This window comes from Diceros bicornis, chromosome 25 (genome assembly GCF_020826845.1).
Source record: "Diceros bicornis minor isolate mBicDic1 chromosome 25, mDicBic1.mat.cur, whole genome shotgun sequence".
Lineage (NCBI taxonomy): Eukaryota > Metazoa > Chordata > Mammalia > Perissodactyla > Rhinocerotidae > Diceros > Diceros bicornis.
The window spans coordinates 17,275,615-17,293,543 of NC_080764.1; the positions used below are offsets into that span (position 1 = coordinate 17,275,615).

Sequence of the window (17,929 nt, forward strand, 5' to 3'; positions counted from 1 at the left end):
CTGAGGGAAGTTGCCGGGCGGCATCGGACCGGGGTCCGGGAACCGCGGACCCTGTTCCCAAGCCTCGGGAGGACGGCGGGGAGCCTCGGCCGGGGGCGGGAGGAAGGACGGAGCCAGGGACCCAGGACTCACTGCGCCTTCCACGGAGCGGACGCCGACAAGTGAGTCGCGCCCTTCCTCCGCCCCTGGCGGTGATCGTCAGCGCCGAGCGGCGGCCGAGAGGCGGGGTCGGGGCCGCGCGCCGGGACACCCGGCTCCCCGCCAGCCGCTCTGCTCCGCCTGCCTGGCCGGCGCCGGCGCCGCGGGTCGGAAGTTTCTCTGGAAAAGCGCAGGCCCCACACGATCGGTGGGCGGCTTTCGATCGCTCCCGAGATCCCTTCCTTGGGTCCTCGTATTTCCTTTCTTATAAACATTGGGGTTAATGTGAAACTGTCAGCAGATCGTACAGGCTATAAAAGTACAACTTAATTGAAATTACAGATGTTGTTGAGGGGACCGTATTGAGTATGAAAATTGTGCATATTACAGAAGTGCATTTCACGCCTCAAAAATGTTTAAGAAACATGAAGCAACAGAAAATAGCGCACATTGTGATTTAACAAACATTTACCAAGAGCATTACTGTGTGTAGAGAACAGGGCTAAGAGCAGGACTCCAACCAAGCTGTTGGGTTTGAATCCAAGGTCTGCCCTTTAATAGTTGAGCAACTTTGGGCAAGTTACTTTACCTGCGTCTGTTTCCCCGTCTTTAAAATGGGTTGCTGTGAGGATTTAATGAGTTTTCTGAATACTCTGTGATTTATGGTATTAGCTCATTTAATCTTCACTATCACCCAGGATGTAGTGTCCCCATTTTCCTGATGCTCAAATTGAGGCACAGAGAGGTGAGGTGACTTCCTCAAGTCACAACACAACTAATGACTAGAAATTAAGCCCAGGCAACCTCACAATTTTACCCACTACATTAAGTTGCCTCATAAACTTGATTTGTTCATTCGATTTCAGTTGACAAATACTCATTTTGTTCCTCTGTGGACAAAATTCTTTGTCGGGTACAGGGGATAAGGCAGAACAGCACTAAGACCCTGCCTTTCCGGTGCTTAGAATCAAGTACAGGTTGTTCATAGTTGGACTACAAGGTACCCATGAATCCTGCTAAAATCTTTTGCAAAATGTAGTGAATATGGGTGTTTTTTTTGGTAAGTGTGTGGCTCTCACCAGCTTCTCTGATGGGTCTGTGATCCAAAGGTATGAAGAAACGTTTTAGTAGAAGAGCTAGTGTCTAGCATAATGCCTGACACACAGCGTAAGCCAAAAAAATCCTGGTTGAATGGATGAAGAAGTTAATAGGAGTATAAGTGCTACAGAAGGTCAAGAGCAGGGTGCTATGGAAAAGCACACAGGGAGGTCACCTGCCCAGGAGTGCCTTCTGGAGTCAGTGATGCCAGCCAGGTAAAGGGTAGGGAAGCAATTCATTGAATCATGGTGGTAAACAGTCTCTGCCCTCATGGAGGGTGAGACAGAAACAACACATAAACAGCTGCAGCCAGACAAGTGGCACAGGGAAGTGGTCCATGGTGCCATGAGAGCCTGTAATGGAGATAGGAGGCTTCATCTATTCGTGAAGGTCAGGGAAGTTTCCCTGCGAAAGTGACACTTAGACCTAGGAGTTAGTGGTATTTCAGGCGTGGGCAACAGCCCTCAGTCTTCAAAGACCCTCTGATGAGAACAGGTGGACCACGAGGGACTGAAAGGAAGTGGATGCAGCTGGTGTGGGAGAGGGGGATGGGGGATGGGGGATGTGGGTGGCAGCAGCCCAAAGAGGCCTTGTAGGCCATGGTAAGGCATCTTTATGTTATGTCTTTATCCTCAAGTGCCATTGAAAGATTGATTGCAGGGAGGTGACGAGCTCACATTTTGAGAAGAAGCTGGAGAGAAGCCCAAGTGGATTAATGGAAGCCCTGGATGAGAACAGGATCTCTGGGAGAAACCGTAAGGTAAGAAGAGGAGAAGGTCTAGACCCAGGCCTTGAGGAGGCGCTTGCGGAGGAGACAGATGAAGGGAGCTCAGGAGTGTAGGAAGAAAGGAGGAGAACCGGGAGAGTGGCAAGTCCTGGAAGTCAAGTGAGTATTTCACAGAGAGAAGGGTCAACTGCTGAAAGCTGCAGAGGTCAAAAGAGAGAGGAACTAAAACTACTCATTGGCTCTAAGTTGTCTTTATTGGGAGCTATATGGGAAGGCGGAGAGAAAATGGAGAGAAAGAAGGATCTGCAAGGATTCACTGAGGGGACGAGAAAAATGGTGTTTTAGCTGGAGAGCAGCAAGAGGAAGAGCCATTGGGGTGAAGGATGGGAGCCTCAGAGAGGAGGACACAGCCGAAGGAGGGAATATGGGAGAAGGAGGGGCTCTACAGATCTCAGGCCGGGGGGCTGGGATCAGCACAGGAGCAGGGATTACCCTGGATAAGGAAAGGAGTCGCTGTAGGGAAGGGGAGATAGCAGAAAGTTTGTTTGGTGTGATGAGTTGCTCTCCTTTCTTAGAGGCAAGGGCGCTGGTTGAGAGTGGAGGGCATGGGGTTGGGGGCAAGCTGGAACTCTGAGTTGAGAAGATTTGACATAGTTGGCAGGCAATGTTGAAGAGTGAGTTGACTAGAGATTGTTTTAGGATGGTCTGGCAGGGGCAGCCAAGTATGTAGCAAAGGCCGGGAATTAGTCTCCTGACTCCCTCGGGGAGTTGCAGAATAGTAGGGGAGTGAGGATGGAGGCTAGCTAGAAACAAAAACTACATTTAATATATAATAAAGGAGGCATCACAAATCATAGGGAAGGAAAGGATTGTTCAGAAATGGTGCTTGGGGGCCCGGCCCAGTGGCGTAGTGGTTAAGTTCAGGCACTCTGCTTCTGCGGCCTGGCGTTCGTGGGCACGGATCCCATGCGTGGACCTACACACTGCTCATCAAGCCATGCTGTGGTGGCGTCCCACATACAAAATAGAGGAAGACTGGCACAGATGTTAGCTCAGCAACAATCTTCCTCAAGCAAAAAGAGGAAGATTGGCAACAGATGTTAGCTCAGGGCCAGCAAGATGTATTTCTTTTATAATCTTCCTCACCAAAAAAAAAATAAAAGGTGCTTGGAGTTAGCTAAACTATTGATAAAATCTATTTAGAGTCTCAGCTCACAACCAGAAATTTCAAATGCATTAAAGGAGCTAACTTTTAAAATTCAAACAAAAATATAGAAGGAAATATGAATTTTTACTTGATCATCTGGTACATAAAAGCAGTAGGAATCATAAAGGAAAGGGAAACTTCCCTGACCGTTTGACCACTTAAAATTAACTACTTCGTTCTGACACATGCTATGTGTGAACCTTGAAGACATTGTGCTAAGTGAAATAAGCCAGACACAACAGGACAAATATTGTATGATTCCACTTACATGAAGTACCAAGAAAGGCAAATTCATAGAAACAGAATGTAAACTAGAAGTTACTAGGTGCTGAGAGGAAGAGGGAGTGGGGAGTTATTGTTTTATGGGTACAGAGTTATGTTTGGGATGGTGAGAAAGTTCTGGAAATAGTGGTAGTGGTTGTACAACATTTTGAATTTACTTAATGCCACTGAATTGTATATTTAAAAATGGTTAAAATGGTAAATTTTATGTTATGTATATCTTGCCACAATAAAAAAAGGTAACCACTTTGGTATGCTAAAATATACCATTAACAACTGAAAATAAACTGGAGAAAATATTTCTAAAAATGAGAAGATTGTTTTTCTTAATATATAGTTTATACAAGACAACTTTTAAAAAGCAGAAAGATTGCTATTTAAAAAGGCAAAGGGCAGGAATAGTTAATTCACAAGAGGAATTTGTGAATTAAGGAAATAAGGATGGTCAAAATAATTTACTAAGAAAAGCTCAGCCTCAGTGGTAGTAACAGAAAATGAAGTTAAATTAATGTTGTATTCATTTTTTACATATCACAATTAAAACTGATGAGAGAATCACTTATACTGCTTGTGAGAATGTCAGCTGAGATAGTTGTTCTGGATGGTAAATTAACAACTTAGTTTTTCAAATCTTCACACATCTCCTCTTCAGTAATTCTCCTCCTAGGAATTCATCCTCAAGGGAAGAAAGTGGACAGATGTTCAGCATATAGCAAAACTTACAAAGAGCCCAAATGCTTGATATTAGGGAATGAATTACAAAATTATAGTATATCCATCCCATATATCATGCACTCATTTGAAACATTTAGAGCGTTTTTGGTGCCACGGTTAGATACTTACAGTGGCTAAAATAAAAGAAGAAAAGAAAGTGTATATATAATGTGCCTTGATTACAGAGAAGTCACAACATTCATGCTTTTCACTTTTGCAGTTGACTGTGTTTGCTCATCAGAGAGAGAGTGAGACAGAGCAAGACAGACAGCTTTAATTGTTCAGATGAGTCACTTGAGCACTGATCATTCACCCTGGAGTAAGCAGGAAATGGGAGACAGCCTGCTTTTCCCTTAGCCTCTCTGGGCAGGAGCATCTTGCCATGGTCACTGTGCTTCAAACGTTTAATGATCTGTCATTTTGCATAACATAACCCCCACACTAAGCCAACTACTTCACCTTGTGCTTAGCCAAAGCACTGGAATCTGTTCCTACTCTGGTGGAACCCTGGGCTGCACTGGACTTACTGAAAGACATTATGTTTGTATCCAGTGTGGTACCTGCTTAAAAGATTTTCAAGGAAAATTCTGAATCTTTGCAATTTTTCATGCTATAGGCTGATTTTAGAACCTAACTTGCATGTACAAGGCATGTTATATATTTAAAAGCTTAGAATAAAGGGGGCAAGAAACAGAAAAAACTGGACATATACGTCAAATATGAATAGTTGTCTATACGTGGAGAGATAGTGAAAGACTTTTTCCACTTCCTTATACTTTTCAGAATTTGGCAAATTCTTTGTAGTGACCATGTATTGCTTTTATAAGTAGTTATCGTTTTGGACAACCAAGGCATATAAAATACAATTTTCACAATTTTCACTTTCTCTTTGTAAATAATGTACTTCTGTCTAAAATACAATTTAAAGTCATATTACTACAAGACTTGAGCTCTAGATATTTCCTAGTAATTGCTACCATTTATTGAGTACTTCTTTTGTACCCGACTTTGTGTGAAGTATTTGACGTGCATTTTAACCCTCACACTATCCCTGTGAGGTTTACGTGCTCCTCTCCATTTTACAGATGGTGCTATTGTTATTAATGCTTATTGAACATTTACCATGAGACACTGTTCTCATCATTGCTTGTTTACTTGTTTAATCTGAGGCTAAATAACTTTCCCGAGATGACCCCATAAATTAGAGCCAGGAATGGGCATGGGCAGTTTTGCTGCAGAGCCCATGTTCCTTCCAGCATGTGGTACAGATGTGAGACCTGAGCTTGTGGGGTCCCATGAAAAGTGGATTGTGGGGCTCCAACCTATCTCTGCCTGTACCCGTCTCATTATGCTGTACCTCCTCCTTTCTATTAAAATCCATGGTCATCTTAGAAATTTTTTTAAATACTTTAATATTTACATCTTAGCTATTAGTAATTACCTGAAAGAAACTGGTATTAGGAATTATCTGAAGAAAACTCTGGTTGAAGCACTAGAAGTAAAACAGAAGCTATGCCTACAATTATCTTGGACCCTACAGGCACTAACAATGAGCTGTTATTACAAATGGTAAACCAAAACGAGAACACTGTTACTTATCTTTTCTTAGAGAATAATCATTTATTTGGATTAGTTAGGACAGTCTTGAAAGTGAAGAGTCCTTGGCATATATGGCAAGGGCATTATTAGGGGCAGGGATTGGAAATGGCTTTTTTCGACTTTCCTTCAGACCTACAAATAATAAGGGAAGGCTGTTAACTAGCTAAATAGCTCAGTACTACACACTTGATGGCAAGGCTGAGACACTTAACACTCTCAGATACCGAAAGTTAAAACAACAAACTAGGCATGTTTTCACTGCCAGAGATATAGTAAAATAGTGCCAAAGGCTGTAATGCATCAGGTACAGTAGAGTCATCTCTAGGTACCTAAAGATGTCAAGTGGGGACAGCTGGTTAGACTGTTCTAAAAGGATGGTCACCATTCCACAGCTAACATGATTTCCCATGGCTCCACTAGGGTAGTCACATGGCATTTCTCATTTTGCTTGGCTAAGACTTAGTTTAAGTCTGGATTTAAAAAATGATTTTCACATAATTCTCATAAAACAAGTATACATTTATTAACTCATTTTAAATAAAACAAATTCTCTGACTTATTTTGGATAATAGTTCAGCAAAAATAGTTACTCTAAAATTAGAGATGACTCCCCCCGCTTTCTTTTTTGTTTTTTGTTTTTTTATTGTGAGGAGATCAGCCCTGTGCTAACATCTGCCAATCCTCCTCTTTTTGCTGAGGAAGGCTGGCCCTGGGCTAACATCCATGCCCATCCTGCTCCACTTTATATGGGGTGCCGCCACAGCATGGCTTGCCAAGCAGTGCATCTGTGCACGCCAGGATCTGAACTGGTGAACCCTGGGCTGCCACAGCCGAGAACGCGCACTTAACCACTTGCGCCACCGGGCCGGCCCCCTCCCCCAGCTTTCTTAATAAGTATCTGTTTAAGCTAAACATGAACTTGAAAATGTAAAACATTAAAATAAAACAAACCGGGGGGGGGGGGCGGCCCCGTGGTGTAGTGGTTGGGTTTGTGTACTCCGCTTTGGTAGCCTGGGGTTCACGGGTTCAGATCCCGGTTGTGCACCTGCACACCACTCATCAAGCCATGCTGTGGCGACCTCCCACTTACAAAATAGAGGAAGACTGGCACAGATGTTAGCTCAGGGACAATATTCCTCAAGCAAAAAGAGGAGGATTGGCAATGGGTGTTAGCTCAGGGCCGATCTTCCTCACCAAAAAAAAAACCCTGGGGCTGGCCTGGTGTTTAGTGGTTGAATTCACATGCTCTGCTTCGGTGGCCTGGGGTTCTCAGGTTCAGATCCTGGGCACGGACCTACACACTACTTCTCAAGCCATGCTCTAGCCATGTCCCACATACAAAATAGAGGAAGACTGGCACAGATGTTAGCTCAGGGCCAATCTTCCTCAAGCAAAAAGGGGAGGATTGGCAGCAGATGTTAGCCCACGACCAATCTTCCTCACCAAAAACAAAAACAAAACCTATGTGTGTACTTGTGTGTGTAAGTAATATATGTCTCCTAAACAAACACATCAGAGTTGTAGGAAAGGGAATTGGTGTCAAAATAACATTTGAGGTCTGTGAATCTTTGAATTCTTTGAAGTCTAGCTTGCTACTGATCTATAAAATGGAAATAACTACTTCACGAGGTTGTCACAAAGCTCAAATAGACAATGTATTTATAAAATATAAGATGTCTAAGTTATAAAAAGATGTATTACAATTACTTCATAAGTTATTTAAGATGATATATTTAATATTCCACATGAGTAGTTTTCCTATATAATTTAAATCCATTTTATTTCCATGCTTACTACTTCTTAAATTCGTGTGTTTGTTCTAAAAGTCAACACCTCTTATGTTTTCTTTCTTACAGGTCTGATTAGTACATTCTGAGTCCCAGGACGGTGGGAATTAACCAGTGGATTACAGGCATGTTGTGGAAGTTGCTGGTGAGATTCCAGCCCTGCAGGTTGCGTTCTTTCAGAAAGATGCCATCAGTTCCACAATACAGACCATTTTTAGCATGCTTCCCCTATACAACTGATAATCAGTCAAAGAAAGAAAATAAAAGAACAGTGGAAAAGCTCTATAAATTTTCAGTTGATATCGGGAAAATTCGCAGATTAAAAGGATGGGTGCTTTTGGAGGATGAAACCTATGTTGAAGAAATTGCAAATATTTTACAACAACTAGGTGCCGATGAGACTGCTATAGCCAGTATTTTGGAACGCTGTCCAGAAGCAATTGTCTGCAGCCCAACCACTGTTAACACCCAGAGAGTGATCTGGCAGTTGGTCTGCAAAAATGAAGAAGAATTAGTCAAGTTAATAGAACAGTTTCCAGAATCTTTCTTTATTGTTAAAGACCAGGAAAACCGGAAGCTGAACATTCAGTTCTTTCAAGAGTTGGGACTCAAAAATGTGGTCATTAGCAGATTTTTGACAACTGCATCTAATATTTTTCATAATCCTGTTGAAAAGAATAAACAAATGATAAGGATTCTCCAAGAGAGTTATCTAAATTTAGGTGGCTCTGAGGCCAACATGAAAGTTTGGCTACTAAAATTATTAAGCCAAAACCCCTTCATTTTGTTAAATTCTTCTGCAGCTATAAAGGAAACACTAGAATTTCTCCAGGAGCAAGGTTTCACAAACTTTGAAATTCTCCAACTTCTGTCCAAACTCAAAGGATTTCTTTTTCAGCTTTGCCCAAGAAGTATACAGAATAGTATTTCCTTCTCTAAAAATGCTTTTAAATGCACTAATCATGACCTGAAGCAATTAGTTTTGAAATGTCCTGCCCTTTTATATTATTCTGTTCCAGTTTTGGAAGAGAGAATTCAGGGATTATTGAAAGAAGGAATTTCCATAGCTCAGATAAGAGAGATGCCAATGGTTCTTGAATTAACGCCGCAGATAGTACAGTACAGGATAAGGAAACTGAATTCCTTAGGCTTTAGAATAAAGGATGGACATCTAGCAAATCTAAGTGGAACGAAAAAAGAGTTTGAAGCTAACTTGGATAAAATTCAGGCCAAAAAAGGAAGGCCATTATTTAACCCTGTGGCACCATTAAATGTTGAAGAGTAGCTTGCTGACTGATGTTGCTTCTTTCTAGCAGTGCAGAGTGAAACTGAGTAGCAAAGACTTAAGTGATTCAGGCAGTTTGTAGGCACCAGTAATTTTAAGAACCTACTTAACTTCAGAGTTGTGTTTAAGTTACCTCTAAGTAGATAATTGGACTCATTTGCTCTATTTTAAAATATAAATTGTAATTATTTTAAATAAAGTTGGTAATTTTGACCTTGAGATATTATTTTAAAAAACTCCTATACTATAAAATGGCACATCAGTGTGATATTTTATATTAATGAGTGAATCAGTTCTAAGAAACTGACAAGTACATTACTTTAATTCAAAGTATGGATACATTTTATTTGTATAGCACATTTCATCTGGGATGCAGACCCAGCCTTCTTTCTCCCCACCAGCTCTGAAACATCACTCTACTGTGGTCTGAATTCTGTAGCTTAGTGTTAAGCAAAACATTAGCAAACTTCTAATACATTTTTTTAGGGAAAGCTGATATCATCTCCTGGTTGGAATAAATGAGTATCTTTGAGAACCAAGTATTACTCATCCAAAAAGAATAATTAGAGCTTATTTGTGTAGTCAGTTTGTTTAAAAGGGACTATTTTATCTCTCATGAAACATTTTTATGTGCACTCATTACTTTCCCCATTTTTTAGGTGAGGAAACTGAAGCTTAGAGAGGCCACTCAGCTGCCGAGTGACACAGCCAAGATTTACTAAGATCTGACTTCTCGTCAAACCTTGTGAATAGAAAAAGGATTGCTTATGAGTTGACATAAGAAAAGTCTCCCCTACCTGACATGCCAAAAGAGTGAGTACCAACTACAGATTTAGGGATTTTTATGCAAACTTCTCTGTAAAATTCCTCAAATTTGAAATGATCTAATTTTTATATACATTTGAAGTAAATGCAGCTTTTTAGAAAACTTTCTAAAAATCCAGGCCTATAAAAGGGAAAGTGTGTGATGGTTGGTACTGATTTTAGTAGCATTTCAAGTTTCTATTTCTATACCTTGTTCAATATAAACATTACCCAGATAAAGAATGGCTTACTTTCAGCTATGGAGTTTAAACTTGGTAACACAGAACTAAACAAGTGACTGTGACACTCAGACATCTGTGCACTATGTGTGCATGGCCTTTTCTTAAGTAATGAAAAAATTACGGAAAACGCAGGCCACATCCGCACTCTGTTCATTCGCTCAGCAAATGCAAGTAACCCTCACTATCCAAATCTGTTTAGTTCCTTCGTTAGGGTAGTGCAAGATATCTCTATCTATGCAGCGCCTACCCAGTGCCAGGCACGTTGTGCTTTATAACCCTAGGAGTTGAGTACCATTGTTTACTGTTCTGCAGATGAGGAGACTCAGGCACAGGGAGGGTACACTTACACCAAGTCACATGGGAATGTTTGTTCAAGAAAAGGAATGGTAGCCAGTACAGATGGGGCAGGGTTGAGTGACAGGGAGAGTGGCACAAGAGATGAGCATCACAGTCCTTCTGTGGAACATGATCTCATTTTAGGCCTGATGGGAAACCCTTGGAGAGATTTCAGTTTATGCTTGTTGTCCTGACATGATTATCAGTGCTGCTCTCTTTCACTCTCAAAAGCGTCTCAGTTTAGAACAGATTATACATTATGGTCACCTTGGTAGCTTTATTTTAGATGTTAATTTTGAGATGCCTACTAGGTATCTGAACAGAGATGTCAAACAGGCAATGGTGAAGTCTGGTGTTGTTAAGAAATCAGGGCTGGAGATAGATATTCGGGGATCATCTGCGTAAGTATGGTATTCAAAGCTATGGCTCTAGATGAGATTGCCCAGAAACAGAGTATAGATCTGTAGTAGTGGCTGGCCAAACCTGGAAAGGATTGACCAGAGGAAGAAGTCTGCCAAGAAAAGAGGGCATGGTCAATAATATTGACTGCCATGGAGAGGTCAACTAAGATATAGAGAAGTGACCAATGCACTTGGCAAAAAGGAAATCATTGGTTGACCCTATCAAGAGTGATTCTGGTGAAATGCCAAAGGTAGAAGGGAACTGGAGTGGGTTGAGAGAATAGGAGATGAGGAAGAGGCAAGGACTACAAATTTTTCCAAGAAATTTTGTTGTGAAGGGTAGCAGAAAAATGGAGGTTGTGAGATGGAGTAATTTTTCTTTAAGGAAAGCAAATACTGGAACATGTTTATATGCTGATAGGTATGACACAGGAGAGAGATAGATGAGGTCTGGGAAAACTGCAGGATTAATATCTTTGAGGAAGTGAAGGTGGGCTGACTTTGGCTAAGGGCAGAGATATTAGTCCTGGTCCACAGAGGATGGGAACAGATGCAAGCAGGTAGATGGAATGGGCACTGTGAGGGGCAGGAGAGTTGCTGTCTGGTTGCCTCTTTTTACAGAGAAGCACAGTAGAATGGGAGGAGGGGAGTATACAGGAGGGCTGGAAAGAGGAGGTATGAAATAATCCTGCTGAGGAGTAAGAGAGTGTACATACAAGAGGGTATATAAGAAAGTTCGGCAGAGTTGAGTGGCCATGTGTGCTCTGTGGCCAGTAATTTAAAAAGAGCCTAGTCAGTACAGCAGAAAACTTCGGGTGCTCAGGCACAGAGAACCAAAGGCAATTACAGTTACAGAAATACATTTGTAGCTTACTCTAACTTGAATAGATTAAAAAAAAAAATCTACATTCAGGGTCAAACAAGCAGTATACTGACTCTGTTTTCCCTTAGACCAAATCGTATTCCATTATTTTTTAGCCCTTGAACCTCTGCCTTTTTTCATTCTTGCATTCTTACTCAGATCTTCCTATAAATAAAATTTAAAATATTCAAAATCAGCAACATAGCAAGGGGAGAAATCCTTACATAAAACACGAGAGTCAAATTTTATTTCCTCTGTGAAGAAAAGGCTCTAATAACAAAATTAAATTATTTCCTTTAAACTATTTATGTATAATTACACTAAATTCATTTCTGTGGCAAAATGTAATTAGCTGCCAAAGTAAATGTGATCACCTGGAAGACTTCCAGTGAGCTCAAGTTAGACAGCCTGGTGCATCCAGCATACAGGCAGCACCGAATGCCAACAGCAGAAGGAAGGACTAGTTCTTGAGTAGCCCCATTTCTGTCTCTGGATATAAGCGGAAGAAGTTGTGACTTACACCAATTCAAAAGTAATATGGGAAATTCAACTAACATTGAAAGTTAGTTAGCCTGCTCTGTATTTATAAAAAGGGAATAAAGACACTGCCTTCATAAGGTCCTCAGACTGATTAAATCAGATAATGTATGGATAGAGCCTAGTGGGTAAGCAGGTGCCCAGTAAATATCAATTTTCTACCTTCCTCCAACTGGTCCCCATCCCTTTGAGTCACTTCTGTCCAGGGAGAGGCCTAAGTTGGTTCCACAGCTACTTAGGACAGAAGGAAGTGCTCCTTCCCTACTTTAACTCCTCTGTCAGTTCCCAAATCTCAGAGTGCACAAGAATCATCTGCAGAGGTTGCTAAACTGCAGTCCTGGGCTCCACCTTGCAGGAATTCAGCAAGTTGGAGTAAAACCTAGAAATCTGCATTTTTATCTGTATTAGAGTTGTTTAAAATATATTTGTACTTCATTAAACGTTTTGTTGGCATCAAAATACATATTCAGAGATGTTTTTTCATGTTTGTGCATTAGTATCAAAAAAATTTAAAAATTAGATACAGTACTTTCTGAACTGCTACGTAACTAAAAATTTTAAGACTATACCCTATTTTAAAATTTCCTTTATTTCCTTAGATCTTTATGAAACATTTCATCTTTTGCAGATCATAGTGCTTTATTAACAGATTCATGTATTCTTTTCCCATTACTTTAATACAAAAAAATTTATTCAATCATCAGTTATTTTCATCTGACATTTCACTAAGTACAGGAGTCATAATGTCAACATTACGTCAGTCATTCAAGTGGGTCACACAGGGTTATCTTCATTGTGCCAAACACCCACTCAAAAGATAAAATGAATAACAGGTGCCTCCAGGTGTACAAACAACCTTAGTTTCTTGAAGTGAACTAGTATTGTTTTACAGGTCTAACTACTAGTCTATGAAAATAAACTGGAAAAGACTCAAGTATATAGCTGTAGATATCATCAAATGGCAAGTTCATTTCAACAAGAACCTCTATAACTAACTGATCATTTGTACAGTTCTCTGCTACCACTGCAAAAGCCTCTCCTGAACAAAGTTATAGTTTAGAATTTAAAACAAACTTTATCAGATAAAATGTTCCAGGTGGCTTTTATGTAGCAGAAATTAATTACAACCATTTTTCCTCAAGCGATTTTAAAGACAAGCTAACTTGAAAATAAATATGCAAGCACACAGTGAAGTCTATATTTAGAAATTCAGGTACAAAGCACAGCAGAGCCTATCACTACAGAAGATAAATTTAGAAATGTAAACTAGCAATGAAGCAATTTCTTTCAAATAGCAGGAAACAAGTTCTCCAATTCCATTATTTAGTTCATTATTTAGTGTTCATCTACTACTTTTGAAGTTTTTAAAATAAAATCCCCTTTGCTAATTATGACATTTGACCAGATATACCAACAAATATACCTTAAATCATACTGCATGAAATAAACGACCATTTATTTCTGATAATCTCCTTAACGACTTTGAAGTTGTGTGTACAGTAGAGAGGTTCAAGAACCTTTGTAGATTTGCTTAAAATCCCTGCTGGTATTCATGAAAGCTTTTAAAAGTTAAGTTATATTCTTATCCATTTGCTGATCCACATTATTAATGTAAAACTCACAGTGGTTTACAAACATTTCATTTAAACCTTGGGTATTAGTGATCTGTTTTAAGTTCTCAGGGATGCTATATTGATTTATTTACTCCACAGCATCACCTCCTTTCCTCCCTTCCCTCGCGCAAAAAAAAAAAAAAAAAAAAAAACCTGTGGAATGGAGGCAAATTTCCAGACTTAATTATAGAAAACTAAGATTTTTCAGACTTGGATTATAACCCTTAGTTAAGAGGAATGCCAAATATATATGCCACTTTTTAAATTTTTATGAAACTGACCATGAAACAAAAAACAGATGAATTCCAGCTAAGTTATATTCTTTGAGAATGAATGAGACATGATGAGACCTGTTAATAAGACATGACACTTATCGTCCATAATCAGAAACTTCAATCCCCCGCCTGAAGGTGACTTGGAAAATGATATAAATTCTACAGCTACTTTAAAGGGCTGCAAGATAACAGATTTTAAAAGCCTATAAACCATTGAAAGCACTTATATATATTTTACCTTCAAAACTAATCTATGGAGCCCATTTCATTCAATTTAAAAGTCAGCCCTCACATATTTGTGGTTGCTTTTACTGTGTTTTTGAAAAGGGGTACTGCTAGTAATTTAAGCCATCCTAGAAATAAAATAGGTATGAAGAATTCTTTTTATATCTTGGATGCTTTAGATAATTCTTAAGAACTTAAAATTATTTATTTATTCCTCCTTAATATGAAACTCTTCCAACATAGCTTCTGACCAGCAAAGAAATGTTCCTTAGGCACTGTGAGGTGTATTAGTGATGGAGCATGAACCCAGGTTGAAGCGTACGATTTGGTTATAACTACTAATAGTTAACAAAAAGTTAACGAGCATTATCTTACCTGCTGAGAGCAAGAAATGCCTTTATCCCACTACTCCTGAGATCCTTAAAAGGGAAAACTAATTCACAACTTTTAAAAGAATTCATATATAGTTCTAAGAACTGCACATATTTAGGGTATTAGAAAAGATGTTTTCTTTTGTAAGGCATCAATGATTAAATTAATATAATGCATATCTAATGAAAGATGGTTAACACTTAGTATCATAAAATTTATCTTTTCTTTTAAACTTCTCTAATTCCTGCTACTTTTACCAGCTTAAATAACAAAAAGAATGCCTCTTGGCCTAATCAACTATGGTTATAAAAAAACTAAGACATCTGAAACTATTAGGCACATCAAAGGTACAGTTTATGTAGTTCAAGCTTCCCTTCTTAAGGGGCAGATGAGTTACCTGGCACATTGTACATATGGAACTGTAAAGATTATCCACTAAATTCAACTTTCACATTTTTAGTTAAACTGAAAGACTTATAGTAAATATTCAAATATACCATATCTTCAGTTACAACTGAATAAGTAACAGTTTACCAGATAAAAAGCTGGAATTGAAGTATGAGAAACCTTCATACACTGTGCTAGTATTGGTCTCTTCTTTTTAGACGAAAGCCAGTCATCAATACTTTCAACACAGCAATTTAGAAGATAAACGTCCAAAACAGGTGACTTGGTTGTAGTCCATAATTTAGCAATTCAATGCCACTGGCATCATAATGCTGTGGAGAGCAAGTCTATCTCCATATTTTAGTCAGATTTGTCTTTCTTCTTTCCTGTTAAGGGCACTTTGTTTACAACAGCAGACCCAACAGCTGTAACACCTCCAGCCACAGCAGACACACCCCCTTTCACCAGCCCTATTCCCATGGAAGGCACAGTTGTAACAGCTGTTTTGGTCACCTCCAGGCTCTTTCCACCAATCCAAGCCACACCACCAATGGTGGCACCAACAGCTCCCTTTGTAACACTGAAGATACCCCCAGTCACACGGGACAACATGCCTGGTTGCTGCTGTGGGTGATCTTTCACTGAACCTAATGAGAGAAAATATCATGAGATGATCAAATATAAGTCTTTAAAAGAACAGTACAAATCATTAAGTTACCTAAGACTTCCCAACAATCAAGAGGTTGTTTTGATAAGGCCATATAAATACAAATCTAATGAAGACAATGAAGTGCAAGGTTATAGGTGTACATGTTTTTAAAATATCCTGGTCCAATGCTAAGTCATCTTTGAGAAGAAATGCTTTAGACACTAGACAGCTTTCATAAAATAGAATCCTATTTTCAGTGTTTCCTTGGTTTATTGTTTTGTTGCTGTTAATAAAAAATCTTTATTTTATATCCTAAAAGGAGCATAAAAAATAAAAAGACAAACATATTTAGCCCTCATTTCCTTGACAGAATTCAGTCAGTCATTACTGAAACAACCTTCTTCATTTAAAGCAGTGGTTCTCAAGGCCTGGTCCAGGACCTCTGGGTATCCCCAAGACCATTTCAGGGGGTCTGTGGGGTGAAAACTATTTTCATAATACTACTACCAACATGTCATTTGTCTTTTCACTTTTCATTCTGTCATGTGTCTTCAGCAGAATTTTCTAGAAGCTAAATGATATGCAGTAACACAGACTAAAGGAGAAGCAGCTGTGAGAATCTAGCTGTCTTCTGTTAATCAAAACATTAAAGAAGCTTGCAAAAATTTAAAAACAATGTCACCCTGCTCACAATTTTTTTTTGTTTGGGAAAACAGTTGCTTTCCAAAAAAAATATGCTAATCTTGTTAATATGTAATGGGTCTATTGGGTTCTTTTAATGAATAAAACATTAAATTTCTCAGTTTTTATTGTTAATACAGTAAATATCAACAAAGACATAAGCTCTTTGGGGTCCTCAATTTTTTAAAGTAGAAAAGCATCCTGAGACCAAAAAGTCTGAGAACTACTAATTTAAATATACTTGAGTTTCTGCTCTATGTGCTCCTTAAGAATGTATTTAAAGAGCTAATGCTATGTAAAAATAGAAAATTATTCACTTAAAATCATGTTACCTATCTAAAATCATTTTTGTATTGTTGAGATACTATAGCTATAGTTAATACTTAAATCACTGCCTCAGTAATTCTTATAGACAAGTATGTGATTTAAGCATCTACTGTGTAAAAAATTCTTCAAATACTACCAGAAAAGGTAGTCAGATTTACTTAAGTCATGAGCTTGTTCTCTTTGGTTTGTTTTCTAATAGAGCCACTCAAATTAGCATGAAACCTCAAACTCAGGCATAAAATGACTAGCAGTAAGATTTCACAAAAATTTGCTTATGCCAGCCTCAAATGAACACCCAGGTCTTTTCTCCTTTGTAATCTAATGATTTAGGCAGCAACAACACATAGCAATGGTATTTTTATTTTTCTAAACTTCATGGAAAAATACTTGGTAACTATACAATTCAGGCTTTAATCACTGAAAAGGTACAATCTCACATAAAGAAAGGTAAATTCTTGGGTACATAACTCCAACTAATACAACAAAAGAATAAATCCTAACAGAATGTGATTATCAGAGAAGATAACACTGGGAAACCAACAATATTTGATGGAGAAAAAATTTTGAAAATTGGGCTTTTCTAATACACAAGGTACAAATTTACTCTGAGATAGGTTTTCTTTTCATTGTTTGGGGGTTTTCATCCTATCTCAAGTAGGAACATCTCGCTGATTAGTCAAAATAGCTCACAAAGATATAACAATGGCTAAATTTATAAAAAACAATCAAATCTTTTATTGCAACTATTTGAGTACTAGGCATAGTTAATATATATATTTTTAATAGCTGAAATAAAAGACAAGATATGTATTTGAATATATGAATTATAAAATTATGATGGAAAGGATTTACATAATTGGTAATTCTTTCATAATCTACGTCAGTAACACTAGGAAAAAGGGGAAAATCCTGATTTGAGGGTAAGATAGATCACTGCCTCATGCTGAATAGTTCATTAGTATTATCCTGCTATGCCAAATTTGGTGCACATGCATTTAATGAAGACAGTTTTCTTAGTCAAATCAGATAAATATTAATGCTGTTGGTCTCTTTAATTATAGTGTGCTCTTAATTACCACCATATACATTAGCTGCTTTACAGACTACTCTTGTTTAGCAAGGTGCCCTATAAAGACATGAAATTCCTGAGGCTCGTTCTCTTCCTTTACAACCATGCTCCTGGATGGCCTTTATCTCTTTCCTGACTTCTTTCTCACAGAGTCCTTATTCACTTTCTCATTGAGCCCTAACTTTTCTTTTCAAAACTCTGGAGTTATAGTCCTAAAAAATAAAACAAGGAAAACAGCTAAGCTAATAATTTTCCAGGCTATTTCTCCAACAAATTAAACTAAACTAAAACTAATCAGCCAGTTACCTCCAT

General features: G+C 38.7%; 2 protein-coding genes across 7 annotated transcripts in view; one reads left to right on the forward strand and one right to left on the reverse strand.

Annotated features, from left to right (window-relative positions):
• On the forward strand, nt 1-12,652 carry MTERF2 (mitochondrial transcription termination factor 2). 4 transcript variants are annotated; one of them, XR_009223934.1, is made up of 4 exons: nt 1-161; nt 1,874-1,996; nt 7,622-7,697; nt 9,497-12,652. XR_009223934.1 is itself a non-coding variant. In XM_058568497.1 (3 exons), exon 3 carries the CDS (start codon nt 7,680-7,682, stop codon nt 8,835-8,837), a length of 1,158 nt encoding a protein of 385 aa, XP_058424480.1. In that variant the 5' UTR covers nt 1-161; nt 1,874-1,996; nt 7,622-7,679; the 3' UTR covers nt 8,838-9,050. The 4 variants fall into 4 exon arrangements, 3 of the variants coding, with proteins under 3 accessions (XP_058424480.1, XP_058424481.1, XP_058424482.1); XM_058568497.1 differs by lacking the exon at nt 9,497-12,652 and having other exon boundaries at nt 7,622-9,050; XM_058568498.1 differs by lacking the exon at nt 9,497-12,652 and having other exon boundaries at nt 1,897-1,996; nt 7,622-9,050.
• TMEM263 (transmembrane protein 263) overlaps nt 12,589-17,929 on the reverse strand; it is a 17,034-nt gene continuing 11,693 nt past the window's right edge. For all 3 annotated transcript variants that reach the window (XM_058568502.1, XM_058568500.1, XM_058568501.1), the window contains exon 3: nt 12,589-15,538. In XM_058568502.1, the coding sequence (XP_058424485.1) occupies nt 15,252-15,538 (287 nt within the window). In that variant the 3' untranslated portion in view covers nt 12,589-15,251. The remainder of the gene's footprint in view (nt 15,539-17,929) is intronic.

Excerpts from the sequence above, each read along its gene's own strand:
- MTERF2 (XM_058568497.1), top strand. The coding sequence starts at position 7,680 with ATGTTGTGGAAGTTGCTGGTGAGATTCCAGCCCTGCAGGTTGCGTTCT.